This window comes from Lichenostomus cassidix, unplaced genomic scaffold (genome assembly GCF_008360975.1).
Source record: "Lichenostomus cassidix isolate B80296 unplaced genomic scaffold, HeHo_3.0 HiC_scaffold_551, whole genome shotgun sequence".
NCBI lineage: Eukaryota > Metazoa > Chordata > Aves > Passeriformes > Meliphagidae > Lichenostomus > Lichenostomus cassidix.
The window spans coordinates 1-26,774 of record NW_028147434.1 but is presented as its reverse complement, the minus strand read 5'-3'; the positions used below and the strand labels follow the sequence as shown (position 1 = coordinate 26,774).

Sequence of the window (26,774 nt, the reverse complement as noted above, 5' to 3'; positions counted from 1 at the left end):
TTGAGGCAAAGCAGCACAGAAATCTTGAAATGCTGTGGAGTTAAATCTAAATTTGAGGCAAAGCAACACAGAAATTTTGAAATGCTACAAAATTAAATCTAAATTTGAGGCAAAGCAGCACAGAAATCTTGAAATGCTGTGGAGTTAAATCTAAATTTGAGGCAAAGCAACACAGAAATTTTGAAATGCTACAAAATTAAATCTAAATTTGAGGCAAAGCAGCACAGAAATCTTGAAATGCTGTGGAGTTAAATCTAAATTTGAGGCAAAGCAACACAGAAATTTTGAAATGCTACAAAATTAAATCTAAATTTGAGGCAAAGCAGCACAGAAATCTTGAAATGCTGTGGAGTTAAATCTAAATTTGAGGCAAAGCAACACAGAAATTTTGAAATGCTACAAAATTAAATCTAAATTTGAGGCAAAGCAGCACAGAAATCTTGAAATGCTGTGGAGTTAAATCTAAATTTGAGGCAAAGCAACACAGAAATTTTGAAATGCTACAAAATTAAATCTAAATTTGAGGCAAAGCAGCACAGAAATTTTGAAATGCTGTGGAATTAAATCTATATTTGAGGCAAAGCAGCACAGAAATCCCTTCCCAGCTACGAAATTAAATCTAAATTTGGGGCAAACCAGCACTGCAATCCCTCCCCATCCTGCCCAGCTCCCAGTGCTGTTCTCCCTGCTGATCCCACATGGTTTTCCCCAGGAAAATACGACAATTCCGTGGATGTTTATGCCTTTGGGATCCTGTTCTGGTACCTCTGCTCGGGGCACGTGAAGTTACCTGAGGCCTTCGAGAGGTGTGCGAGCAAAGATCACCTGTGGAACAACGTCAGGAGAGGTACTGGGATGGGATTGGGGAAGGATGGGTGGGTGGATGGGGAAATTTGGTGTTAGTTTGGGAATGGGAAGGGGAAATCACTGAATGGCTGAGGTTGGGAAATGTTTTTGGGATTGTCAAGGCCAAGCTGTGCACAATCCTAAAATCCAGGGATTGCACCAGGCAGGGCTTTCCTTGGATTTCAGAGAGATGGATCCAACCTCTCCTGGAATTCCCAGAGTGGTTTTTCATGGATCCAAGCTCTCCTGGAATTCCCAGGAACACCAGGCAGGGGTTTCCAGGAGAGGTGCTGGGATGGGCTGGGATTGGGGAAGGATGGGTGGGTGGGGAATCTGGTGTTAGTTTGGGAATTGGAAGGGAAAATCCTGGAATGGCTGAGGTTGGGAAATATTTTGGGATTGTTGAGGCCAAGCTGTGCACAATCCTAAAATCCAGGGATTGCACCAGGCAGGGAATTCCTGGGATTTGAGCACCAGGCAGGGCTTTCCTTGGATCCTGGGAACACCAGGCAGAGCTTTCCTTGGATGTGAGATCCAGGCAGGGCTTTCCTTGGATTTCAGAGAGATGGATCCAACCTCTCCTGGAATTCCCAGGAGCACCAGGCAGAGCTTTCCTGAATTTGAGCACCAGGCAGGGAATTCCTTGGATCCTGGGAACACCAAGACAGGGCTTTCCTTGGATTTGAGCACAAGGCAGGGAATTCCTTGGATTTCAGAGAGATGGATCCAATCTCTCCTGGCATTCCCAGAGTGGTTTTTTATGGATCCAATCTCTCCTGGCATTCCCAGGAGCACCAGGCAGGGCATTTCTGGGATTTGAGTACCAGGCAGGGCTTTCCAGGAGAGGTACTGGGCTGGGCTGGGATTGGGGGAAGGATGGGTGGATGGGGAATCTGGTGTTAGTTTGGGAAGTGGAAATGGAAATCACTGAATGGCTGAGGTTGGGAAATGTTTTTGGGATCATCGAGGCCAAGCTGTGCACAATCCCAACATCCAGGGATTGATTCCCAACATACCAGGCAGGGCTTTCTTGGGATTTCAGAGAGATGGATCCAATCTCTCCTGGAATTCCCAGAATGGTTTTTTATGGATCCAACCTCTCTGGAGTTCCCAGGAGCAGCAGGCAGGGAATTCCTGGGATTTGAGCACCAGGCAGGGCTTTCCTTGGATTTGAGCACCAGGCAGGGCTTTCCAAACGTCAGGAGAGGTACTGGGCTGGGCTGGGATTGGGGGAAGGATGGATGGGTGGGGAATCTGGTTTTAGTTTGGGAAGGGGAAGGGGAAATCACAGAATGGCTGAGGTTGGGAAATATTTTTGGGATTGTCGAGGCCAAGATGTACTCGATCTCAGCATCCAGGGAGTGATTCCCAACATACCAGGCAGGGCTTTCCTTGGATTTCAGAGAGATGGATCCAATCTCTCCTGGCATTCCCAGAGTGGTTTTTTATGGATCCAACCTCTCTGGAGTTCCCAGGAGCACCAGGCAGGGCTTTCCTTGGAAACTGGGAGCACCAAGCAGGGCTTTTCCTGGGATCTCAGCACCAGCCAGGTGCATTCCTTGGATCCTGGGAACACTAGGCAGAGCTTTCCTTGGATCCTGGGAAATATCTATTATATCTGGGAAATACCTATCCTATTCTCTTCCTCTTTGGAGCATTCCCTGGATTCTGAATTCCCAAAAACCCACCCCAATCCCCGTTTCTCCCAGGCGTGCGCCCCGAGCGGCTGGCGGTGTTCGACGAGGAGTGCTGGCAGCTGATGGAAGCCTGCTGGGATGGAGATTCCTCCCAGAGACCTCTGCTGGGCATCGTTCAGCCCATGCTGCAGGGAATCATGGACAGGCTCTGCAGAGCTCCCTCCGAACATCCCAACAAAGGCCTGGATGATTCCACCTGAATCCCTGGAATCGCGGAGGGGAAAAGGAAATAAAATCCGGGAATGGCCGCGGGGGGAATTCCAGACTCCTCCAGGGAAGGAGCTGAGGGAGGCTTGGCGAGGTGATAACTCCATCCCACCCCTTTATCCCGATGGAAACACGAGGGGAAGGCATGGAAAATCCCAAATTAAAACGGGAATTTTGGCGATGCCACCCCAAAGAGGGACAGGGGAAAAAAAAAAAAAAACCCAAAAATCCCTTCCCGGTAATTTTGGGATAACCATCCCGAATCCCTCAGCCATTGGCACTAATTCCAGAGCGCTTGGAGAGGAAGGAAAAGGCACAGAAGTTTTTAGGATAGGAAGTGTTGGGAAGCTCCCAGGAGTTTTCCAAGCACTGGAAATGTTTACATGGACAGGAGCAAAGCTTTCTTGTTTTACTCCGGGGACTCGGAAAACCCCACTTGGATAAGCTATTGAATCCCTAATCCCACCTTTTTTCCCTCTTTTTTTTCCCAATTATTTGGCTCCCTGAGATTCCTTGGAATGGCTGGAAAAACCTGCCCTTGCTTCCATATTTGTAGCACCAAAAAAAATCTCCTTGCAATTATTATTATTATTATTATTTTTTCCGTGGGGGAAAGTGCCAAAAATTCCTTTTTTTTTTAAAAAAAATTGGGATTTGGGGCTCGGAATGAACGGGAAGGTCAGGACAGTTTTAAATTGGGCTAAGTCTGGATGGGAACATTTTTTTTAAAAAATGAGGTTTTTCCAGCTTTTTTTTTTTTAAGTTGGAGGAGGGGAGAAAACATCCTTCCTTCTCCTGCTCAGTTTCACTCCAGGGCTGGAATTTGGATGGAAAAAGAATAAAAAAAAAATGGGGATAGGGGAGGAATGGGCAAGGCTGTTCCTGGAATTCCCAGTTTATCTGGAGCAGGAATTGCAGCTTGGTGACTCCGTGAGGAGTTGGGAGTTCTCCAGGGCATGGGCAGGGATTCCTGGGATTCCCAGGAAAAGCAGGAATGTGGAATTCCCTGGCAGGATGGGTTTGCGTGGGAATCTTCTCCTTTCTTTGTGCAATAAATGGATTTCAGGAGCTTTTTATGGAGAGGAAAGAAAAAAAAAACAAAACAAAAAAAAAAAAGCTTTTTTTTTTTTTTGTTTAATTCCCTGTGGGCATTGTGTGGGATGTGCTGGCATTCCTGGTGGGATTGGGATGGATCTGGAATTCTCCTGGAATTCCCAGAGTGGTTTTTTTATGGATCCAATCCATCCTGGAATTCCCAGAGTGGTTTTTTTATGGATCCATCCTTTCCTGGAATTCCCAGAATGGATTTGTGCAGATCCAATCTCTCCAGCATGGCATTCCAGCATGGTTTTTATGGATCCATCATCTCTTCTGGAATTCCCAGAGTGGTTTTTTTATGGATCCAACCTCTCCTGGAATTCCCAGAGTGGTTTTTATGGATCCATCATCTCCTCTGGAATTCCCAGAGTGGTTTTTTATGGATCCAAGCTTTCCTGGAATTCCAAAATGGTTTTTCATGGATCCAGCCTTTCCTGGAATTCCATTTTATGGGTCCAACTTCTGGAATTCCAGAGTGATTTTTATGGATCCAGTCCCTGTTTTTGGCATTCCAGAGTGGTTCTTTGCTGGCATTTCCAGGTGGTTTTTTTATGGATCCAATCTCTCCTGGGATTCCCAAAATGGTTTTGTGTGGATGCAGTTTCTCCTGGAATTCCCAGAATGGTTTTTTATGGATCGAACCTCTCCTGGAATTCCAGAGTGGCTTTTTTATAGATCCAACTTTTCCTGGAATTCCCAGAGTGGATTTATGCAGATCCAACCTATCCTGGAATTCCCAAAATGGTTTTGTGTGGATGCAGTTTCTCCTGGAATTCTCAGAGTGGTTTTTATGGATCCAGCCCCTGTTTTGGCATTCCAGAGTGGATATTTGTTGACATTTCCAGGTGGTTTTGTATGGATCCAACCTCTCCTGGAATTCCATTTTATGGATCCAACTTCGCCTGGCATCCCAGAGTGGTTTTTTTAATGGATCCAAACTCTCCTGGAATTCCCAGAGTGGTTTTCCTGGATCCATTTCCTGTGCTGGAATTCCCAGAGTAATTTTTCTGGATCCATCCTTTCCTGGAATTCCAAAATAGTTTTTTGTGGGTCCATCCTCTCTCCTGGAATTCCCAAAATGGTTTTTTGGGATCCATCCTCTCTCCTGGGATTCCCAGAGTGGTTTTGTGTGGCATTCCAGTGTGGTTTTTTCATGGATCCAACCTCTCCTGGAATTCCCAGAGTGCTTTTTTCTGGATCCATCCTTTCCTGGAATTCCCAGAGTGGATTTCCTGGATCCATCCTCTCTCCTGGAATTCTAAAATGGTTTTTTATGGATCCATCCTTCTGGAATTCCCAGAGTGGTTTTGTGTGGAATTCCCAGGGTGGATTTTTGGGATCCATCCTCTCTCCTGGAATTCCCAGAGTGGTTTTTCTGGAATTCCCAGAGTGGTTTTTTGGGATCCATCCTCTCTCCTGGAATTCCCAGAGTGGATTTTTGGGATCCATCCTCTCTCCTGGAATTCTCAGAGTGGTTTTCCTGGAATTCCCAGAGTGGATTTTTGGGATCCATCCTCTCTCCCGCCCTCCCAGGCTCTCCTGCCCGGCTCCAGCTGCTCGTGCCAAGAACTCCCACACACTCCTCCAAAGCCCAATCCCAGTTTTCCCACCCCAGGACTCCACTAACAGTATTAACCTGCCTGGGGAGGGGGGAAATCCTCTGGGAAATCCTCTGGAAAACCGGGAGAGTCCAGCGCAGTCCCTGGGAATGGCTGGAGGGAGTTTGTGTAAATAATAAAAGTCTGAATAAACCTGAAACCTCTGCAGCTCCACAGCTTTTCCTGTCTCACCATCCCAAACTCTCCCCCAATCCCTTTTTTTGGTTTTGGTTGGGATTTTCTGGATTCCTCTGGGGTTTTTTTTGGGGGGAATTTTGGCAGCTGGAATGTGGGAATCTGCAGGTTTTCCCAAATTTTGCAGCTCCTCCTGGGCCTGAGCTTGTGGTGGGAGATTTCTCCTTTTTTATCCCTTAATTCAGGGTTTTCCACGTGGTTGGAGCAGGGGAAGGAAGGAATCATCATTTCATGGAAAAATTCCAGATTTTTTCAGTCCAAAGTGGTGCCAAACTCAGTGAGCTGAGCTGAGCTCTCATCCCAGCCTGGCTGCAGAATTTGGGAATGGGGAGAGAAGAGGAGCCCCTGCCTTCCTGGACCCCAATTTTACCTTAAATATCCACCCAAAGAACTATTCTTTTCCTATTCTATTCTACTTTATTTCTATTCTATTTTGCTTAATTTCTATTCTACTCTATTCTACTTTATTTCTAGTCTATTCTGCTTAATTTCTATTTCTATTCTACTCTATTCTACTTTATTTCTATTCTATTCTATTTTACTTTATTTCTATTCTATTCAATTTCTATTTCAATTCTATTCTACTTTATTCTACTTTATTTCTATTTCTACTGTATTCTACCCTATTCTACTTTATTTTTATTCTATTCTACTCTACTCTGCTCTACTCTACTCTATTCTATTCTACTTTATTTCTATTCTATTCTACTCTATTCTACTTTATTTCTATTCTTTGACTTTAATTCCATTCTGCTTTATTTCTATTCTATTCTATTCTATTCTATTCTATTCTATTCTATTCTATTCTATTCTATTCTATTCTATTCTATTCTATTCCATTCCATTCCATTCTATTCTACTTTATTTCTATCCTATTCCATTTTTCCCAAAAGCAGCCACACCTTTCCAGGACCAGCTCCTGCTCTGTCCATCGCTGTCCCCTGGCTCCCTGGCAGTGTCCCCGGCCAGCTGGGAGCGGTGGGACAGCGGGAGGTGTCCCTGTCCTGGAACGGGATGATTTTAGCGTCTCTTCCATCAAACCATTCTGGGATTCTGTCATTGATCTGCTCCAAACTCAACCTGCTCCCAGTATTTTCCATGGTCTCGGCTGGGGCAGCAGAGCCAGGACGGGGAAATAAAAGGAATTCAAGAGTGTGAACGAGACAGCGCGATACCCGCACGGTCCCACCTTCCCCCTTCTGTTTTAATTAATTATTTTAATTATTATTATAATAATTACCATCGCTGGTTCCCTAGCGCCCCCTGCCGGCCGCCCGCCGCTCCGGAACCCTCGCGCTCGGCAGCGCGACCCGCCCGGCCCTTTCCGCGCGCCGCTCCGGGGCTGCCCGCCGCGCTGCCTGCTCCGCGCCGCCGCTCCGCGCAGCCATCCCCGCCCTGCCGCCGCACCGGAGCCAGCCGCGCCTCACCGCAGGGCGGGACGGGCTGAGCCGGGCCGGGAGGCGCCGGGAGCCGCGGCGGGGGCGGAGGGAGGGAGCGGCCGTTCGGCAGGCGGAGGGCGAGGCGCCGGGCCGGGCAGGGCCCTCGGGGGTCCTTGGCGACGGGAGCGGAGGGAGCTGAGGGAGCGGGAGCGGCGGCGAGATGAACCTGGAGCTGCTCGGTGCGAGCGGGGAGGGAGCGGGAATGGGAACGGGAACGGGAGCGGGTTGGGAGTGGGGTGGGGATGGGAACGGGACCGGGAATGGGAATGGGAACGGGAATGGGGAGGAGCTGGGAGCGCGGGGCGGCGGGGGCGGGACGGCGGCGCGGTGAGCCTGGAGCTGCTCGGTGCGAACGGGAACGGGATAGGAGCGGCGGGCTGCGGGACCGGGAGTGGGAATGGGGAGGAGGCGGGAGCGCGGGGCGGTGAACCGGGAGCTGCTCGGTGCCAACGGGAACGGGATGGGGATGGGGATGGGAGCGCAATGGGAGCGGCGGGCTCCGAGACCGGGGACGGGAATGGGGATGGAGAGGGAGCCGGGAGCGCGGGACGGCGGGGTAATGAAGCTGGAGCTGCTCGGTGCCAACGGGAGCGCGGTGGGAACGGGACTGGGAATGGGAATGGGGAGGGAAGCGGGGCGGCGGGGGGATGAAGCTGGAGCTGCTCGGTGCGAACGGGAACGGGATAGGAGAGGGAGGCTGCGGGACCGGGAGTGGGGATGGGATGGGATGGGAAGCGGAGCGCGGGGCGGTGGGGCAGTGAACGGGGAGCTGCTCGGTGCCAACGGGAGCGGGATGGGAATGGGATGGGATGGGATGGGATGGGAGCGGGAGGAGCCGCGGGATCAGGGGGTGGCGGGGCTGGGAATGGGAATGCAGAATGAGCCGGGACCGGGGGGCGACAGGACCGGGCGGGGGCGGATCCGGCAGCGGCGGCGGGGCCGGGAATGGGGCTGGCTGAGCCGGGAATGGGGCTGGCTGAGCCGGGAGGCTCCGGGAGCGGCGGGATCGGGAATGGGAATGGAAGGCTGGCTGAGCCGGAGAGCTCCGGGCGCGGCGGGGCTGGACCGGGACAGGGTAAAGAGACCCGGGCCGGTGTTAGCGGAGCCTCGGCGGAACCACCTCGCTCACCCAGCCGCTGCTCTCCCCTTCCTCCGCAGAGTCCTTTGGCCAGAACTACCCCGAGGTAACCGCTCTCCCCGCCCCGGTACCACCCCCGGTACCACCCCCGGCACCGCCCCCGGTACCACCCCCGGTGCCCCCCGGCTCGGCGGGGCTGCGGGCAGCTTCACCGGCCGCTCTGACCGGGCCGGGGCACCGCGCTGTCCCCGCAGGAGGCCGACGGGACGCTGGACTGCATCAGCATGGCGCTGACGTGCACCTTCAACCGCTGGGGCACTCTGCTCGCCGTGGGCTGCAACGACGGCAGGATCGTCATCTGGGATTTCCTCACCCGCGGCATCGCCAAGATCATCAGCGCTCACATCCACCCCGTGTGCTCCCTGTGGTGAGCGGGGCAGGGCGCGGGGTGGGCGTGGGGTGGGCATGGAATGGGCATGAGATGGGCAGGGGATGGGTATGGGATGGTTGTGGGATGGTCAGGGAATGGTCATGGGATGGTCATGGAATGGTCATAGAATGGCTCTAGAATGGCGCTGGAATAGTCATGTGATGGTAATGGGATGGTCATGGAATGGTCACGGGATGGTCATGGCATGATCATGGAGTAGTTGTGGAATGGTCATGGGATGGTCTGGAAATGGTTAGGGAGTGATCAGGGAATGGTCTGGGAATGGTCATGGGATGGTCAGAGAATGGTCATGGGATGGTCATGGAATGGCTCTGGGATTCATCCCAGGGGGAGAGAGAAGGGCTGGGTTTGTCCTTTCTGCCAGGGAGAGTTTGGGGTGCAAGGAGGAAGGAGCATCCAGGGAATGTTTGGGTTCTTGCAGTGCTTAAAGGGCTGCAGGGGAGCTGGAGAGGGATTTGGGATGAGGGGTGGAGTGACAGGATTAGGGGGAATGGCTTTGTGCCGCCAGGGATAGATGGGATATTGGGAAGGAATTCTTCCCAGGGAGGGTGGGCAGGGCTGGGATGGAATTCCCAGAGAAGCTGTGCTGCCCCTGGATCCCTGGAGGTGTCCAAGGCCAGGCTGGAGCACCCTGGGATAGTGGAAGATGTCTTTGCCTATGGAATGGGATGGGATTTTAGGTCCTTCTCACCCTAAACCATCCACAATTCCCTATTTCCATCAGCAATCCCATTTTCCCTCACCCTCCCTCCCTGCCCCTCACTACCCCATTTCCCTCTGATCCCATTTGCCCCCTGGCTGCCTCTGCCACCTCCCAGGAACAACCCTAACAGGAGTTCCCTCTGTGTGCTGCAGCTGGAGCCGGGATGGCCACAAGCTGGTCAGTGCCTCCACCGACAACATCGTGTCCCAGTGGGACGTGCTGTCCGGCGACTGTGACCAGCGGTTCCGCTTCCCCTCGCCCATCCTCAAAGTCCAGTACCACCCCCGGGACCAGTGAGTGCTCTGGGAGAGCACTGGGATGCTCCCAGCGGGGTGGAGCTGATAGTTGTTGGGGTTTTGTGGTGTTTTTAGAGTGGGATTGTGGGTTTGGGGAGTTGGTTTGGGGTTGGGTTTGGTGTGGGTTTGTCGGGTTTGGTGTGGGAGGATTGGGTTTGGGTTTGGGTTTGGGTTTGTTGTGTGGAGGATTGGGTTTGGGTTTGGTGTGAGAGGTTTGGGTTTTGGGTTTGGGTTTGGTGTAGGAGGTTTGGGTTTGGGTTTGGTGTGGGAGGATTGGGTTTGGTGTGGGAGGATTGGGTTTGGTGTGGGTTTGGTGTGGGAGGATCAGGTTTTGGGTTTGGTGTGGGAGGATTGGGTTTGGGTTTGGGTTTGAATTTGGTGTGGGAGGATTGGGTTTGGGAGATTTGGGTTTGGTGTGGGAGGATTGGGTTTGGGTTTGGTGTGGGAGGATCAGGTTTTGGGTTTGGTTTGGGAGGATTGGGTTTGGGTTTGGGTTTGGGTCTGGTGTGGGAGGATTGGGTTTGGGAGATTTGGGTTTGGTGTGGGAGGATCAGGTTTGGGTTTGGGTTTTTTGTGGGAGGTGAACAGGAGGAGGAACACCTGTGGGAGGATTGGGACAGGAGGAAACTCTTGGAAATGTGTGTGGGAATGTCTCCTTGGATTTAAAATCACTGCACAGACTTGGAGAAGGACAGGAAATCAAACTAGAACCAAACTTAACATCATTTTGCTGTTTAAATACCAAAAATAAAGCAACAAAAATCCAGATACTCCACATTCCTCAATCCAGACCAATTCCTTTTTTCCCTCTAAATGCAGAAATCCTTTTCCAGGGTAAGAATTCCCAACTTTCCCCCCTCTCCCTGCAGGAACAGGGTGCTGGTGTGTCCCATGAAGTCAGCCCCAGTGATGCTCACCCTGTCAGACTCCAAGCACGTGGTGCTGCCTGTGGATGACGATTCTGACCTCAACGTGGTGGCTTCCTTCGACAGGAGAGGGGAATACATCTACACCGGCAACGCCAAGGGAAAGGTGAGCCTTCCAGCTGGGAATTTCCTCCTGGAATTTCCTCTTGGAAAGGGTGGTCAGGCTTGGGAACTGCCCAGGGAGGTTTGGAGTCTCCACTGCTGGAGGTGTCTGAGGAATTCCTCGGTGCTCAGGGTGGGGATTGAGCACAGCTTGATGATCCTGGAGGGATTTTCCAGCCTCAGTGATCCTGGGATTGCTGTCTGACTTAGGCCTTTGAGTTCCTGTTGTGGTTGACCCATTTTTGGGATCTTCTCCCAGCATTCTTCTTGTCTTTCACCCATTTTTGGGATCTTTTCCCACTGTTTCTTTGTCTTTGGGACAACACATTTTTGGGATCTTCTCCCAGCGTTCCTGTTTTCTTTACCCCATTTTTGGGATCTTTTCCCATTGTTCTTTGGGACAACACATTTTTGGGATCTTTTCCCAGCATTTCTCTTGTCTTTGCCACATTTTTGGGATCTTCTCCCAGCGTTTCTGTTCTTTGCCCCATTTTTGGGATCTTTTCCCTGCATTTCTGTTCTTTGCCCCATTTTTGGGATCTTTTCCCAGTGTTCATGTTGTCTTTGGGACAACACATTTTTGGGATCTTTTCCCAGCATTTCTCTTGTCTTTGCCACAGTTTTGGGATCTCTTTCCAGCATTTCTGTTATCTTTGCCCCAGTTTTGGGGTTTTGTTTTGTTTTTGTTTTGGGATCTTTTCCCTGTGTTTCTTTTCCCTGCCCATTTTTGGGATCATCTCCCAGCATTTCTGTTACCTTCACCCCATTTTTGGGATCTTTCTGAGCTCCCTGAGAGCCACCAGCAGGGAGTTGAGTGACAATGACCCCACTGACCGTTCTTTGTCTGCTCAATCTGCAGATCCTGGTCCTAAAAACAGACACTCAGGATCTTGTTGCTTCCTTCAGAGTGACCACAGGCACCAGCAACACCACGGCCATCAAATCCATCGAGTTCGCCCGCAAGGGGAGGTCAGTGCCTCTTTGGGATCATCACCATGCTCTGCAAAACCCCATAAATCTTTTGTGGGACAGAATTCCTGGGTTTTTTTAAGGTTTTATGTGGTTTTCCCCCAGCTGCTTCCTGATCAACACGGCAGACAGGATCATCAGGGTGTACGACGGGAGGGAAATCCTGACGTGCGGCAGGGATGGGGAGCCTGAGCCCATGCAGAAACTGCAGGATCTGGTCAACAGGTGGGGAAAAGGGATATGGGGCTGGGTATGGGGTTGGGGACAGGGATTGGGGTTGGAGACAGGGATTGGGGTTGAGGAAAAGGGATGGGGAGCCTGAGCCCATGCAGAAACTGCAGGATCTGGTCAACAGGTGGGGACAGGGTGTGGGGCTGGGATATGGGGTTGGGGACAGGGACATGGGGTTGGGGACAGGGATGGGGTTGGGATATGGGGTTGGGGCAGGGATTGGGGTTGAGGAAAAGGGATGGGGAGCCTGAGCCCATGCAGAAACTGCAGGATCTGGTCAACAGGTGGGGACAGGGTGTGGGGCTGGGATATGGGGTTGGGATATGGGGCTGGGGACAGGGATATGGGGTTGGGGACAGGGATTGGGGTTGAGGAAAAGGGATGGGGAGCCTGAGCCCATGCAGAAACTGCAGGATCTGGTCAATAGGTGGGGACAGGGTGTGGGGTTGGGATATGGGGTTGGGACATGGGGTTGGGGACAGGGATTGGGTTGGGGCAGGGATTGGGGTTGGGGAAAAGGGATATGCCGTTGGGGAATAGGGATGGGGACTGGGGACAGGGATATGGGATTAGGGAACAGGGGTATGGGGTTGGGGACAGGGATGGGAATGGGAAACAGGGATATGGGGTTGGGGAACAGGGATGGGAATAGGGAAAAGGGATATGGGGTTGGGGAAAAGGGATGGGAATGGGGAAAAGGGATATGGGGTTGGGACAGGGATATGGGGTTGGGAACAGGGATGGGAATGGGGAAAAGGGATATGGGGTTGGGGACAGGGATATGGGGCTGGGGACAGGGGTATGGGGCTGGGGAAAAGGGATATGGGGTTGGGGACAGGGATATGAGTTTGGGGAACAGGGATGGCTTTGGGAATAGGGATGGGTTTGGGGCACAGGGACAGGCACAGGGATGTCTGTAGGATCAGGGGAACAAGGAGAGGCACAGGGATGTCTGTAGGATGAGGGAACAGGGATGGCACAAGGATGGCTGCCCTTTTCCCGGGATGCTCAGGCACTGGGAAAGGCTCTTCAGGGAATCCACAACCCCAAAGGCTGTGGGATGGTTGGACAACACTCTCAGGGATGCAATGAGGGGATTTTGGGGGCCTGTGCAGGGCCTGGGGTTGGATCAGTGATCTTTTTGGGGTCCTTTTCCCCCACCCCACATTCCATCCCAAATCCATCCTCAGCACATTCCACACTAAGAACACACATTCCCATTCGGAATTTACCCCAAACACCTCCAAAAACCCCCACTTCAAAAACCCCTGAAGCCGAGAAACACCCAAAACCCCACCCCAGCCCTCACCCCTGGAATTCCCAAAATTCCCATTCCAGGACCCCCTGGAAGAAGTGCTGTTTCTCGGGGGACGGGGAGTACATCGTGGCGGGGTCGGCGCGGCAGCACGCCCTCTACATCTGGGAGAAGAGCATCGGCAATTTGGTGAAAATCCTCCACGGAACCCGCGGGGAGCTCCTGCTGGACGTGGCTGTGAGGAAGATTTTCCTATTCCTTGAGGGGTTGGAGGGTTGAGATGTCCTAATTGGGTTTGCTAATTAATGATTTAATTGTTTGATTGAACCCAGTGGCATCCGGTGCGGCCCATCATCGCCTCCATCTCCAGCGGGGTTGTGTCCATATGGGCTCAGAACCAAGTGGTGAGTGGGAGATTTGGGATCATCCCTTGGGAATGGGGCTAATTCCAGAGGGATTTGGGCTGCTCCTGGATCCCTGGGAGTGTGCCAGGCCAGGCTGCAGCAGCCTGGGATGGTGGAAAGTCCAGCATTCCAACCCAAAGCATCCCAGGATTCCGTGTCCTGGTTTAGATGGGATTTTGGGAATGAATCCTTCCCTGTCAGGGTAGGGAGGAGCTGGGATGGAATTCCCAGAAAATCCATGGTTGCCCAATCCCTGGAAGTGTCCAAGGCCAGGTTGGAGCATCCTGGGATGGTGAAAATTGTCCTTGCCTGTGGAATGGGATGAGCTTTAAATTCCCTTCCAACCCAAACCATCCCAGGATTCTGTGTGCTGGTTTAGATGGGATTTTGGGAATGAATCCTTCCCTGTGAAGGTGAGAAGGAGCTGGGATAGAATTCCCAGAAAATTTTGGCTGCTCCTGGATCCCTGGGAATGTCCCAGGCCAGGCTGGAGCAGCCTGGGATAGTGATGGGATCCCTCTCTGGCCATGGAATGGGATGGCATTTAAATTCCCTTCCAACCCAAACCGTCCCAGAGTTCCATGTGCTGGTTTGGATGGGATTTTGGGAATAAATTCCTTCCCTGTCCAATCCCTGGAAGTGTCTAAGGTCAGGTTGGAGCAACCTGGGATAATGAAAAGTGTCCTTGCCTGTGGAATGGGATGAGCTTTAAATTCCCTTCCAACCCAAACCATCCCAGGATTCCATCTGCTGGTTTAATGGGATTTTGGGAATGAATCCTTCCCTGTCAGGGTGAGAAGGGGCTGGGATGGAATTCCCAGAAAACTTTGGCTGCTCCTGGATCCCTGGGATTGTCCAAGGCCAGGTTGGAGCATCCTGGGATGGTGAAAATTGTCCTTGCCTATGGAATGGGATGAACTTTAAATTCCCTTCCAACCCAAACCACCCCAGGACTCCATGTGCTGGTTTAGATGGGATTTTGGGAATAAATTCCTCCCTGTGAGGGTGGGGAGGGACTGTGGTGGAATTCCCAGAAAATCCATGGTTGCCCAATCCCTGGAAGTGTCTAAGGTCAGGTTGGAGCAACCTGGGATAATGAAAAGTGTCCCTGCTGATGGAATGGGATGGGATTTAAATTCCCTTCCAACCCAAACCATCCCAGAGTTCCATGTGCTGGTTTAGATGGGATTTTGGGAATGAATCCTTCACTGTGAGGGTGGAGAGGGGCTGGGATGGAATTCCCAGAAAATTTTGGCTGCTCCCGGATCCCTGGGAGTGTCTGAGGCCAGATTGGAGCATCCTGGGATGGTGAAAAGTGTCCTTGCCTATGGAATGGGATGAGCTTTAAATTCCCTTCCAACCCAAACCATCCCAGGATTCCATCTGCTGCTTTAGATGGGATTTTGGGAATCAGTTCCTCCCTGTGAGGGAGAAATTCCCAAAGAATCCATGGCTGCTCCATCCCTGGAAGTATCCAAGGAGCAGCCTGGGACAGTGGGAAGTCCAGCATTCCAACCCAAACCATCCCAGGATTCCATCTGCTGCTTTAGATGGGATTTTGGGAATAAATTCCTCCCTGTGAAGGGATGGAATTCCCAGAAAATTTTGGCTGCTCCCGGATCCCTGGGATTGTCTGAGGCCAGGTTGGAGCATCCTGGGATGGTGAAAATTGTCCTTGCCTGTGGAATGGGATGGGATTTAAATTCCCTTCCAACCCAAACCATCTCAGGATTCCGTGTGATGCTTTAAATGGGATTTTGGGGATAAATTCCTCCCTGTGAAGGTGGGGAGGAGCTGGGATAGAATTCCCAGAAAATTTTGGCTGCTCCTGGATCCCTGGGAGTGTCTGAGGCCAGATTGGAGCAGTCTGGGATAGTGGAAAGTGTTATATATGGGATTTGAGTGTCATTTATGGAATTCTGCTGGATTTTCAGTGCTTTTATGGAATTTTAACGAATTTTAATAATTCAGGTCGGAAAAAACCCTCTAGGCCATCAACCCAACCATTCCCACCACTGTCCCCTTGTCCCCAAATGCCACATCCACAACATTTTAAATCCCTCCAGGGCGTTTGGAATTGCAGGAATCCAAGGAATTCAATTAAATGGAATTTTTATTTTGATTTCTTTTTAGGAAAAAAAAAATTATTTTTATTTTTTTGATTTTTATTTTGATTTTTTTGATTTTTATTTTGATTTTTGTAGGAAAACTGGAGTGCTTTCGCCCCGGATTTCAAGGAGCTGGATGAAAATGTGGAATATGAGGAGAGGGAATCGGAATTTGACATCGAGGATGAGGATAAGAGTGAGCCAGAGCAGACAGGTAGGATTCCTGAATATTCCCAGGGGATTCCAAGGGATCCTTGGGAATTGTGGCCACTTGGTGGTGCCAGAAAATCATGGGAAAAAAATCGTGGGGAAAAAAAAATCCTGGAAAAAAAATAGTGGGAAAAAAATGTGGAAAAAAAATTGTGGGAAAAAAATAGTGGAAAAAAAAAATGTGGAAAAAAAATAGTGGAAAAAAAAAATGTGGAAAAAAAATTGTGGAATAAAAAAATGTGGAAAAAAATTGTGGAAAAAAAAAATCCTGGAAAAAAAATTGTGGAAAAAAGATAGTGGAAAAAAAAATAATGGAAAAAAAATCGTGGGGAAAAAAATTTGTGGGAAAATAAAAATTCTGGGAAAAAAAATAATGGATGAGAAAAACTGCAGGTGAAATTAGGATTATTCCCAGCTTTTCTCATTAGCAGCATTTAATGTTTCCTGTTAAAGCACTTTTCATAATTTAATTAATTGGATTTTGGCGATTTTAGGAATTTTTTTGTTCACTGTGATGTTGATTTGGGGGAATTCAGCATCAAAATGAATTTGAGGAGATTGAGAACTGGATTAGTGGAAAAAACCAAAATATTTGGGAGATTTGAAGTCCTCTCCCTACTTTAATTCTGGAATTATTTTAGGTTTTTTTCTGCTTTAACAGGAAATATTTTAGATTTGTTTTGTGCTTTGATATGAGTTATTTTAGGTTTGGTTTGTGCTTTAATATTAATTATTTTAGGGTTTTTTTGTGCTTTAGTAGGAAATATTTTAGACTTTTTTGTGCTTTAATAAGGAATAATTTAGATTTGTTTTCTGCTTTAGTAGGAAATATTTTAGATTTATTTTCTGCTTTAATGGGAAATACTTTAGATTTGCTTTGTGCTTTAATAGGAAATATTTTAGATTTGTTTTTGCTTTAATAGGAAATACTTTATGTTTGTTTTCTTCTTTAATAGGAAATAATTTAGATTTGTTTTCTGCTTTAGTAGGAAATACTTGGGTTTTGTTTTCTTTAATACAAAATACTTTAGGATTTTTTTTGGCTTTAATAGAGAATATTTTAGATTTATTTTCTGCTTTTATAGAAAATATTTTTGGTTTGTTTTGTGCTTTAGTAGGAAATATTTCAGGTTTGTTTTCTGCTTTTATAGGAAATATTTTAGGTTTGTTGAGTGCATTAGTAGGAAATATTTTAGACTTTTTTGTGCTTTAATAAAGAATAATTTAGATTTGTTTTCCGCTTTAGTAGGAAATATTTTAGATTTGTTTTCTGCTTTAATAGGGAATATTTTAGATTTGTTTTCTGCTTTAATAGGGAAATATTTTAGGTTTGTTTTCTGCTTTAATAGGAAATGCTTTAGGGTTTTTTCTGCTTTAATAGGGCACATTTTAGGTTTGTTTTCTGCTTTAATAGGAAATATCTTAGATTTATTTTCTGCTTTTATAGAAAATATTTTTGGTTTGTTTTGTGGTTTAGTAGGAAATATTTTAGGTTTGTTTTGTGCTTTAATAGGAGATATTTCAGGTTTGTTTTGTGCTTTAACAGGAGCTATTTCAGGTTTGTTTTGTGCTTTAACAGGAGCTATTCCAGGTTATTTTCTGCTTTAATTCAGCAGGGAACACCCCAGCTGGTTTTCCTGCCCCAAGCCCTTTGCTCCTGTCTTTCCCACCCTAAATTCCCATTTTTCCCTGATTTCCAGGCGCTGATGCTGCTGAGGATGAGGAGGTGGATGTGACCAGTGTGGATCCCATCGCTGCCTTCTGCAGCAGGTGACAGAGCCTTTCATGACACCTTAATTAGCCTTTTATTGGCACCTTAATTAGCCCTTTAATTGATACCAAACACCTCATTAATAATCCCTTTAATTAATGCATTAATGCCAAACACCTCCTTGATAATCCCTTTAGAAAACACAACAATCCCTTTAGAAAACAGAATATTCCATTTATAAAATGCAACATTCTCTATGTAAAACGCAACATTCCCTATATAAAACATAACATTCCCTATATAAAATGCAACATTCCCATTATAAAACATGATATTCCCTGTATAAATCACATTGCCTATATAAAACACACTACTCCCTGTATAAAACACAATATTCCCTATATAAAATACATTCCCTTTGTAAAACAGAGCATTTCCTATATAAGACACACCATTCCCTATATGAAACACGTTGTCTTTATAAAACACACCATCCTCTATATAAAACCCAATGTTCCCTATATAAAACACAACATTCCTATATAAACCACATCATTCCCTATATAGACCACACCATTCCCTTTACAAAATACAATCCCCATATAAACTACATCATTCCCTCCAGAAAACCCCATACATTCCCTATATAAACCACATCATTCCCTATATAAAACTCACCATTCCCTTTACAAAACACATTCCCTATATAAAACCCAACATTCCTTCTATAAACCATGCCATTCCATATATAAAACCCACCATTCCCCATATAAAACCCACCATTCCCTATATAAAACACAATCCCCATATAAACTACATCATTCCCTATATAAAACCCACCATTCCCTATATGAAACACAACATTCCCTATGTAAAACCCACCATTCCCTATATAAAACTCTTTGTTCTCTTTACAAAACACACCATTCCCTGTACAAACCCCACCTTTCCCCCTATAAACCCCACCATTCCCCATATCGAACCCACCATTCCCTATATAAAACACACCATTCCCTTTACAAAACACAACATTCCCTATACAAACCACACCATTCCCTATATATAACTCATTGTTCCCTATATGAAACACACCATTCCCCATATAAAACACACCATTCCCTATATAAAACCCACCATTCCCTATATAAAACCACATCATTCCCCATATAAAACACACCATTGCCTATATAAACCACATCATTCCCTATATAAAACCCAACATTCCCTATATGAAACACATCATTCCCTTTACAAAACACATTCCCTATATAGACCACAGCATTCCCTATATAAAACCACACCATTCCCTATATAAAACCCAATGTTCCCTATATAAACCACACCATTCCCTATATAAACCACACTATTCCCCTACAAAACCCAATATTCCCTTTACGAAACCCATCATTCTCTATATAAAACCCATCATTCCCTATACAAACCCCCCCATTCCCTATACAAACCCCCCCATTCCCATCCAAACCCCCCCAAACCCCTCCAACACCCCTTCCCCCAACCCCTCCTCTCCCTGTCCCCGCAGTGACGAGGAGCTGGAGGACTCCAAAGCCCTGCTGTACCTTCCCATCGCCCCCGAGGTGGAGGACCCCGAGGAGAACCCCTACGGCCCTCCGCCCGACGCCGTGCCGAGCTCTCTCACCGACGAGGGGCTCGGCAACGAGAAGAAGAGGCAGAGCTCCTCTGACGGCCCTCAGGCCCCCAAGAAAAAACCCAAAACCACCAACATCGAGCTCCAGGGAGTCCCTAATGACGGTGGGTGGGGTTGGGGTGGGAGTTGGGGTCACCGCGGGGGTTGCGGGGTGGTGGGGAAGGTTTTGGTTTGTGAAGGGAATGTCGTGTTTTGTAAAGGGAATGTAAAAGGAATTGTGTTTTATGTAGGGAATGTCATGTTTTATATAGGGAATGTTGTGTTTTATATAGGGAATGTTGTGTTTTATATAGGGAATGTTGTGTTTTATATAGGGAATGTTGTGTTTTGTAATGAGAATATTCTGTTTTATAATGAGAATATTCTGTTTTATAAACGGAATGTCATGTTTTATATAGGGAATGTTGTGTTTTATATAGGGAATGTCGTGTTTTATATAGGGAATGTCGTGTTTTATATAGGGAATGTCGTGTTTTATATAGGGAATGTTGTGTTTTATATGGGGAATGTCGTGTTTTATATAGGGAATGTCGTGTTTTATATAAGGAATGTCGTGTTTTATATAGGGAATGTCGTGTTTTATATAGGGAATGTCGTGTTTTATATAGGGAATGTTGTGTTTTATATGGGGAATGTCGTGTTTTATATAGGGAATGTCGTGTTTTATATAAGGAATGTCGTGTTTTATATAGGGAATGTCGTGTTTTATATAGGGAATGTCGTGTTTTATATAGGGAATGTCGTGTTTTATATAGGGAATGTTGTGTTTTATAATGAGAATATTCTGTTTTATACAGGGAATGTCGTTTTATAAAGACAGTGTTCTGGTTTGTAAAGGGAATTATCATGTTTTATACAGGGAATGTGTTTTATATAGGAAATGTGTGTTATATAGGGGATGTTGTGTTTTATAAAGGGAATATTCTGTTTCATAAAGGGAATGTCATGTTTTATAAAGACAATGTTGTATTTCATAAAGGGAATTCTCATGTTTTAAATAGGGAATGTGTTTTATATGGGGAATGGTGTGTTTTATATAGGGAATGGTGTGTTTTATGATGAGAATATTCTGTTTTATAAAGGGAATTATATATATGTGATAATTCCCTTTATAAACCATATAAAACACAACATTCCCTATATAAAACATTCTCTATATAACACAGAATATTCCCATTATAAAACACAACGTTCCCTATATAAAACACATTTCCTATATAAAACACATTCCCTATATAAAACATGACAATCCCTTTTATAAAACAGAATACTGTCTTTATAAACCATATTTCCTTTATAAAATATGACATTCCCTTTATAAAACAGAATATTCCCATTATAAGACACAACATTCCCTATATAACACACATTTCCTATATAAAACACATTCCCTATATAAAACATGATAATTCCCTTTATAAAACAGAATATTCTCAGTGTAAAACAGAATATTCTCATTATAAAACTCGCCATTCCCTATATAAACCACAATATTCCCTATATGAAACACGTTATTCCCTATATAAAACACATCATTCCCTATATAAGACACATCCCCTATATAAAACACATTCCCTTTATAAAACACAATATTCCCTGTATAAAACCCACCATTCCCTATACAAAACACACCATTCCCTTTATAGAACACAATGTTCCCTATATAAACCCCAATATTCCCTATATAAAACACACCATTCCCTATATAAAACACACCATTCCCTATATAAACCTCAATATTCCCTATATAAAACACACCATTCCCTTTATAATACATGAAATTCCCTATATAAAACACACCATACCCTATATGAAACCCACCATTTCCTATATAAAACACAATATTCCCTATATAAACCCCAATATTTCCTATATAAAACACACCATTCCCAATACAAAACGCACCATTCCCTATATAAAACACACTTGTCCCTTTATAAAACACAAAATTCCCTATATAAACCCCAACATTCCCCACACAAAACACACCATCCCCTTCCCCTACACCCCCACCCCCTTTCTGACCCCAAAACCCCCACAACTCCCCCATTTTTCCCCCCTAACCCCCATTTCTCCCCCACCCCAGAAGTCCATCCGCTGCTGGGGGTGAAGGGAGATGGTAAATCCAAGAAGAAGCAAGCAGGCAGGCCGAAAGGATCAAAAGGTAAAGACAAAGATTCTCCATTTAAACCGAAACTCTACAAAGGGGACAGAGGTTCTTTACCTCTGGAAGGAGCAGCCAAGGGTAAAGTGCAGGCGGAGCTGGGCCAGCCCCTGACAGGTAAGGATCTGCTGTCACCGTCCCTGCCTTGCTTGGTGGCCTTGCTGTGTGCTCACCTAACCTCCTGGGGGCTCCCCAAAAACGCTGCCTCCCTGCTCAGCTGCTGCCAGGACAGGCAAAATTGGGAGTTTTGTAATATTCCAAATACTGGGATTTAAATTCATCCCTGTGTTCTGCATATGGAGGGTTTTGTTGGAGGAAAAATGCATTTTATCCCTTCAAAACTCATTGAATCCCATCAATGACTCCCCTCAGCTGATGCAGAATTCATCAAATACCCAGGTTGGGTTGATTTTTGGGGGAAATGGGAATAGGAAAGGATGCTGAAGCCATAAATAATGTTTTGTGCCATCCCTGCCTTGCTTGGTGGCCTTGCTGTGTGCTCACCTGACCTCCTGGGGGCTCCCCAAAAACGCTGCCTCCCTGCTCAGCTGCTGCCAGGACAGGCAAAATTGGGAGTTTTGTAATATTCCAACTATTGGGAGTAAAATTCATCCCTGTGTTCTGCATGTGGAGGGGTTTTGTGAATCAAAAATGCATTTTCTCCCTTCAAAACTCATTTAATCCCATCAATTTAACTCCCCTCAGCTCATGCAGAAATTGTAAAATGCCCAGGTTGGGTTGATTTTTGGGGGAAATGGGAATAGGGAAGGATGCTGAATTAATATCTGATGCTCACCTGACCTCCTCAGAGCTCCCCAGAAATGCTCTGTCCCTGCTCAGCTGCTGCCAGGACAGGCAAAATTGGGATTTTTGTAATATTCCAAATATTGGGAGTGAAATTCATCCCTGTGTCCTGCATATGGAGGGGTTTGTTGGAGGAAAAATGCATTTTATCCCTTCAAAACTCATTTAATTCCCATCAATGACTCCCCTCAGCTGATGCAGAATTCATCAAATACCCAGGTTGGGTTGATTTTTGGGGGTAAATGGGAATGGCAAAGGATGCTGAAGCCATAATTGATATTTTGTGCCATCCTGGCCTTGCTGTGTGCTCACCTGACTTCCTCTGGCCTTCCCAAAAACGCTGCCTCCCTGCTCAGCTGCTGCCAGGACAGGCAAAATTGGGATTTTTGTAATATTCCAAGTATTGGGAGTAAAATTCATCCCTGTGTCCTGGATGTAAAGGGGTTTTGTGGAGGAAAAATGCATTTGATCACTTCAAAACTCCTCTTCAAAACTCATTTTCTCCCTTCAAAATTAATTTAATCCCATCAATAACTCCCCTCAGCTAATGCAGAATTCATGAAATACCCAGGTTGGGTTGATTTTTGGGGGAAATGGGAATAGGGAAGGATTCTGAATTAATAATTGATATTTTGTGCCATCCGTGGCAGGCAGAGGGACAGAGGAGGGAGGAGGAAAAGGAGCATCAAAAATGAGAAATATTGGGAAAGAAAGAGGAAAAGGAGCATCAAAAATGAGAAATACTGGGAAAGAAAGAGGAAAAGGAGCATCAAAAATGAGAAATATTTGGAAACTAAGAGGGAAAGGAGCATCAAAAATGAGAAATATTTGGAAACAAAGTTGGGATAAAACCCAGGAGCTGCAATTCCTATAGGAAAATATAAAATTTCCTATTCCCAGCCTTGTTTAAATCCCAGAAATCCCAGTGGCTGCACACCAGGATGAGTTTTGGATTCTCTTCCTTCACAGTTGCTGCAAATCAGGATGGATTTGGGTGAATTTTGATGCATTTTGATGAATTTTTATGAATTTCCTCCTTTTTTTTGCCATATTTCTTTCTGTGCCAAAGCAGGACAGTTTTAATCACTTCTGTAGGTCCCAGAGAGACTCAAATTATCCAATTTTCTCTTTTTTTTTGGGAAAAATTCATCCCAGCCCAGCCCAGCCAGCACAGTTCTGGACCTCACTGATTTTACATTTTAGATTTTTTTATTTTAGGTTTTTTATTTTAGATTTTTTTTAAAATTTCAACCCAGAACAACTCCCAGAATGGATTTGATCTCCCGAATTTTGCACTTCCTTGAGCTCAGCAGCTGCTGCCGTGGATTTGAGGCTTTTCCAGGAGGGATTGATTGATTTATTCCCATTTTTTCCTCCCCTCACTGCTGCTCCCATGCTGCCCACCCTGCTCCTCCGTGCTGCTTGTTGTTATCTGCAGGGAAAAATGGGATATTTTGGGGGATATTTTATAGGATATTTTATGGGATATTTTATGGGATATTTGATGGGAATGTTGTCTGGGATTCCACTGAACTTTTCCACCTGGAAAAATCCAGGAATGGGAAAATCAGGAATATCTTTGGTTGGGGTTTGGGAGGTGCTGAGGAGGTTTTGGGGTTAGGATTTTTTTGGGATTTCCCAATTTTTTTGGGGTGTTTTAAAGGATATCGGGGATCACTTGGATCCTCAGCAAGCCTGTTAATTATTGCTTTGATCCCTGCTAATTAGCATGGTGATCAATTAATATAAATGAGAGTGGAAATAAATATAAATATAAATATAAATATAATATAAATATAAATAATATAAATATAAATATAAATCATATATATTTCTGAATAAACATAAATAATATAAACACCCTGAAAACTGAAAATTGAGATTCCCAAAGAGATTTCCAATCCTTTGCTTCCAAACAAATCCTGAATACTCTGATTTTCCATCCTTGAGGAAAACCCCTGGATGAGCAATGGGTGCTCTCAGGAAAATGCTTCAATATTTAATTAATATTTAATTTTTGCTCAGCTTTCCCAAGGGATGCTGATTGTTCCTAACTCCTTGTTTTGTCTGGAGTTTTTTTCCTGCTGGGAAATCCCATTCCCAATCCCTCTGGAATATTCCAATGGACATTTTCCTAGTTTTTCCATTTTCCTCCTCCTTCCCCAGCCCTGTCTGGGAGGATTTTGGGATGAATTTGCTGTCAGTGCTGATCCAACCAGGATTTCTGGGATTTATTTCCCTGCTTTGGGATCCAAATAGGATTCCCAAGCCAGCACAGCAATCTGGGAATTTCCTTTGGGGTTAAACCCAAATTCCAGCTGATTTTCCCACCTTCTGGAGGTGGCAGAACTCCCAAAAATCTGCTTTTAGTCTTTGATGGCTTTGGGGTGAAGGGAAATTGGGAAAAATTTTTGGAGTTCCTGTTTTTCCAGGAAGCTCCTGGGGTTTGGTTGTTTGGGGTTTTTTTCCCTGGATTCTTGGAGTTTCTGGGGTTTGTTTTATTTTGTTGGGGTTTTTTTCCCTGAATTCTTGGAGCTCCCATTTTCCCAGGAAACTCCTAGGGTTTGGGGTTTTTTTTCCCCATGGGTTCTGGGAATTCCTGTTTTTCCACAAAGCTCCTGGGATTTGTTTTTTGTTTTTTATTTTCCTGGATTCTTGGAGTTCCTGGGGTTTGTTTTGTTACTTTTTCCCTGGATTTTTGGAGCTCCTGGTTTTCTATGAAGCTCCTGGGGTTTGGGTTTTTTTCCCTGGATTTTTGGAATTCCTAGTTATCCAGGAAGCTCCTGGGCTTTGTTTTGTTATTTTTTTTCCCCTGGATTCTTGGAATTCCTGTTTTCCCACAGGAGCTCCTGGGATTTGTTTTCTGTTTTTTATTTTCCTGGATTCTTGGAATTCCTGGTTTTCCAGGAAACTCCTGGGGTTTGTTTGGTTTTTATCCCTGGATTCTTGTAGCTGCTGGTTTTCCACAGAGGTCCTGGGATTTGTTTTGGCTTTTTCCCCTGGATTCTGGGAATTCCTCTTTTTCCAGAAGGCTCCTGGGGTTTGTTTTTTGGGTTTTTTTTCCCCTGGATTCTTGGAGCTCCTGGGGTTTGTTTTATTATTTTTTTTCCTGGATTCTTGGAACTCCTGCTTTTCCAGTTTCTTGGAACTCCTGGGGTTTGTCTGGGATTTTTTTCCTGGATTTTTGGAGCTCCTGGGGTTTGTCCTGTTATTTTTTTCCCTGAATTCTTGAAGCTCCTGTTTTTCCACAAAGCTCCTGGGCTTTGTTCTGTTATTTTTTCCCCCTGGATTCTTGGAACTCCTGTTTTTCCAGGAAACTCTTGAGGTTTGGGTTTTTTTTTTTTTTGTTTTTTCCCTAGATTCTGAGAATTCCCACTTTCCCTGCCCGCTCACCTCTCCCTCTCTGCTCTCTCTAGCAGGTGGTGCAATCTCAGAGTTGCTATGAAGATTCCTTTATTCCCTCCTCCCTCCCCTCTCCCAGCACTCCTCGTGGGAATGCTGGAAAAGCACGGACTTGATCCCCATGGATTCAGGGAGTGATCCTGGCGGGAATGACTCTGGAAAAGTGGATTCAGGGGAGAATTCCCAAATTTTTTTTAGGCGGGAATGACTCTGGAATGAAGAGGGGAGCAGCGACTGTTCTTCCCTCTCCGCGGATCTGCTGGCTCAGGGTGCCCTAAAGGCATGGAAAAGGCTTGGAAAACCCCAAAGGAATGTCCCAAAATCCCAAAGGAGTGTCCCAAAATTCCAAAGGAATGTCCCAAATCCCCAAGGGATTCCAAAGGAATGTCCCAAATCCCTGCCCCAAAGGCAGCTTGGCCCCTTTTCCTGCCTCTCCAGAGCCTCTCTGCCTCGATCTCCCAAAATCTCTCGTCATTCCCGGATGGAAGAACAACCCCAGTGAGTGTTTTTATTCCTGACTGTTATCCCGCAAAAAATCCCATTTTTTCAGCTGGGAATTCCTGCTTTTTCTGGGAAAACCAGCCTGGAATTCCCACTGGGATGCAAAGAGCCGAAACCCCTCTGGAATCTTTTATTTTTCCCACGGGAAAAGGAGCAGTTGGAAGCAACTTTAGATTAAAAAAAATCTCCTTTTCCAATGTTTTTTTTTTTTTTCCCAGCCTGTGGTTCCAAAATTGCTGGAATTCCCTCCTGTCCTTCCCAATTTTTTTGTTCATCTTTTCTCTGGAAAACTCCAGGAAAAACCGAGCTCCTCCTTCTCTGGGGGAGATAAAACCAGAACCGATTTTTTTTTTTTTTCCCCTCCAAACTTTTCCGAAAAGAGTTTCTATTTTTCCCACTTCTGGGATAAAAATGGAAGCTGACAGCTCATTCCCAACCTTTTATTCCCTCAAAATTCCCCTTTTTAGGAACGACAAGAGGCACTTTTCCCCATCCAGCACCCCCAGCTTGGCACCTCTTGTCCCAACATCCTGCAGAAAGGAGATTTTTCATTCCCAAATCCCATTTTTTTTCACGGACTTTGGAATTCCGTTGTTTCCCCCCGGGTGGAAGTTCTCGGGATTATCACGGCGTGTTGGAATTTCCCAAATATCCTGCAGGCATGAAAAGCAGGAAGGGAATTCTGAAATGATTCATTCGCAGCCAGAACTGCC

The 26,774-nt window shown here is 46.1% G+C and overlaps 2 protein-coding genes and 1 long non-coding RNA gene across 6 annotated transcripts; all 3 read left to right on the top strand.

Annotated features, from left to right (window-relative positions):
- The first annotated feature begins 604 nt into the window (after positions 1-604).
- On the top strand, positions 605-3,586 carry LOC146423020 (uncharacterized). The gene is made up of 2 exons (XR_014847749.1): positions 605-847; positions 2,556-3,586. It is a non-coding gene; the product is annotated as an uncharacterized LOC146423020 (long non-coding RNA).
- Positions 3,587-4,094: 508 nt separating this feature from the next.
- On the top strand, positions 4,095-5,908 carry LOC146423019 (uncharacterized). Its single transcript, XM_085045313.1, has 4 exons — positions 4,095-4,220; positions 4,889-5,071; positions 5,173-5,278; positions 5,319-5,908. Exons 1-4 carry the CDS (start codon positions 4,095-4,097, stop codon positions 5,819-5,821), a joined length of 918 nt encoding a protein of 305 aa, XP_084901439.1. The 3' UTR covers positions 5,822-5,908.
- A 1,229-nt stretch (positions 5,909-7,137) lies between these two features.
- LOC146423018 (retinoblastoma-binding protein 5-like) lies at positions 7,138-26,768 on the top strand. 4 transcript variants are annotated; one of them, XM_085045312.1, is made up of 14 exons: positions 7,138-7,259; positions 8,239-8,264; positions 8,413-8,585; positions 9,465-9,605; positions 10,478-10,640; positions 11,496-11,605; positions 11,711-11,830; positions 13,175-13,328; positions 13,424-13,495; positions 15,700-15,817; positions 17,514-17,583; positions 19,065-19,294; positions 21,277-21,354; positions 25,578-26,768. In XM_085045312.1, the coding sequence occupies exons 1-14, from the start codon at positions 7,241-7,243 to the stop codon at positions 25,601-25,603; spliced, it is 1,500 nt and encodes a 499-aa protein (XP_084901438.1). In that variant the 5' UTR covers positions 7,138-7,240; the 3' UTR covers positions 25,604-26,768. The 4 variants fall into 4 exon arrangements, with proteins under 4 accessions (XP_084901438.1, XP_084901436.1, XP_084901435.1 ...); XM_085045310.1 differs by having other exon boundaries at positions 25,575-26,768; XM_085045309.1 differs by having other exon boundaries at positions 7,139-7,259; positions 21,277-21,471.
- The last annotated feature ends 6 nt before the right edge of the window (positions 26,769-26,774 follow it).

Coding starts and splice junctions, on each gene's coding strand:
- LOC146423019 (XM_085045313.1), top strand. CDS start 4,095: ATGGTTTTTATGGATCCATCATCTCTTCTGGAATTCCCAGAGTGGTTT. Junction 4,221..4,888: donor CCTCTGGAATTCCCAGAGTG/GTTTTTTATGGA, acceptor ATTCCAAAATAG/TTTTTTGTGGGTCCATCCTC. Junction 5,072..5,172: donor CCTTTCCTGGAATTCCCAGA/GTGGATTTCCTG, acceptor TGGAATTCCCAG/GGTGGATTTTTGGGATCCAT.
- LOC146423018 (XM_085045308.1), top strand. Junction 8,265..8,412: donor TTGGCCAGAACTACCCCGAG/GTAACCGCTCTC, acceptor CTGTCCCCGCAG/GAGGCCGACGGGACGCTGGA. Junction 15,818..17,513: donor GAGTGAGCCAGAGCAGACAG/GTAGGATTCCTG, acceptor CCTGATTTCCAG/GCGCTGATGCTGCTGAGGAT.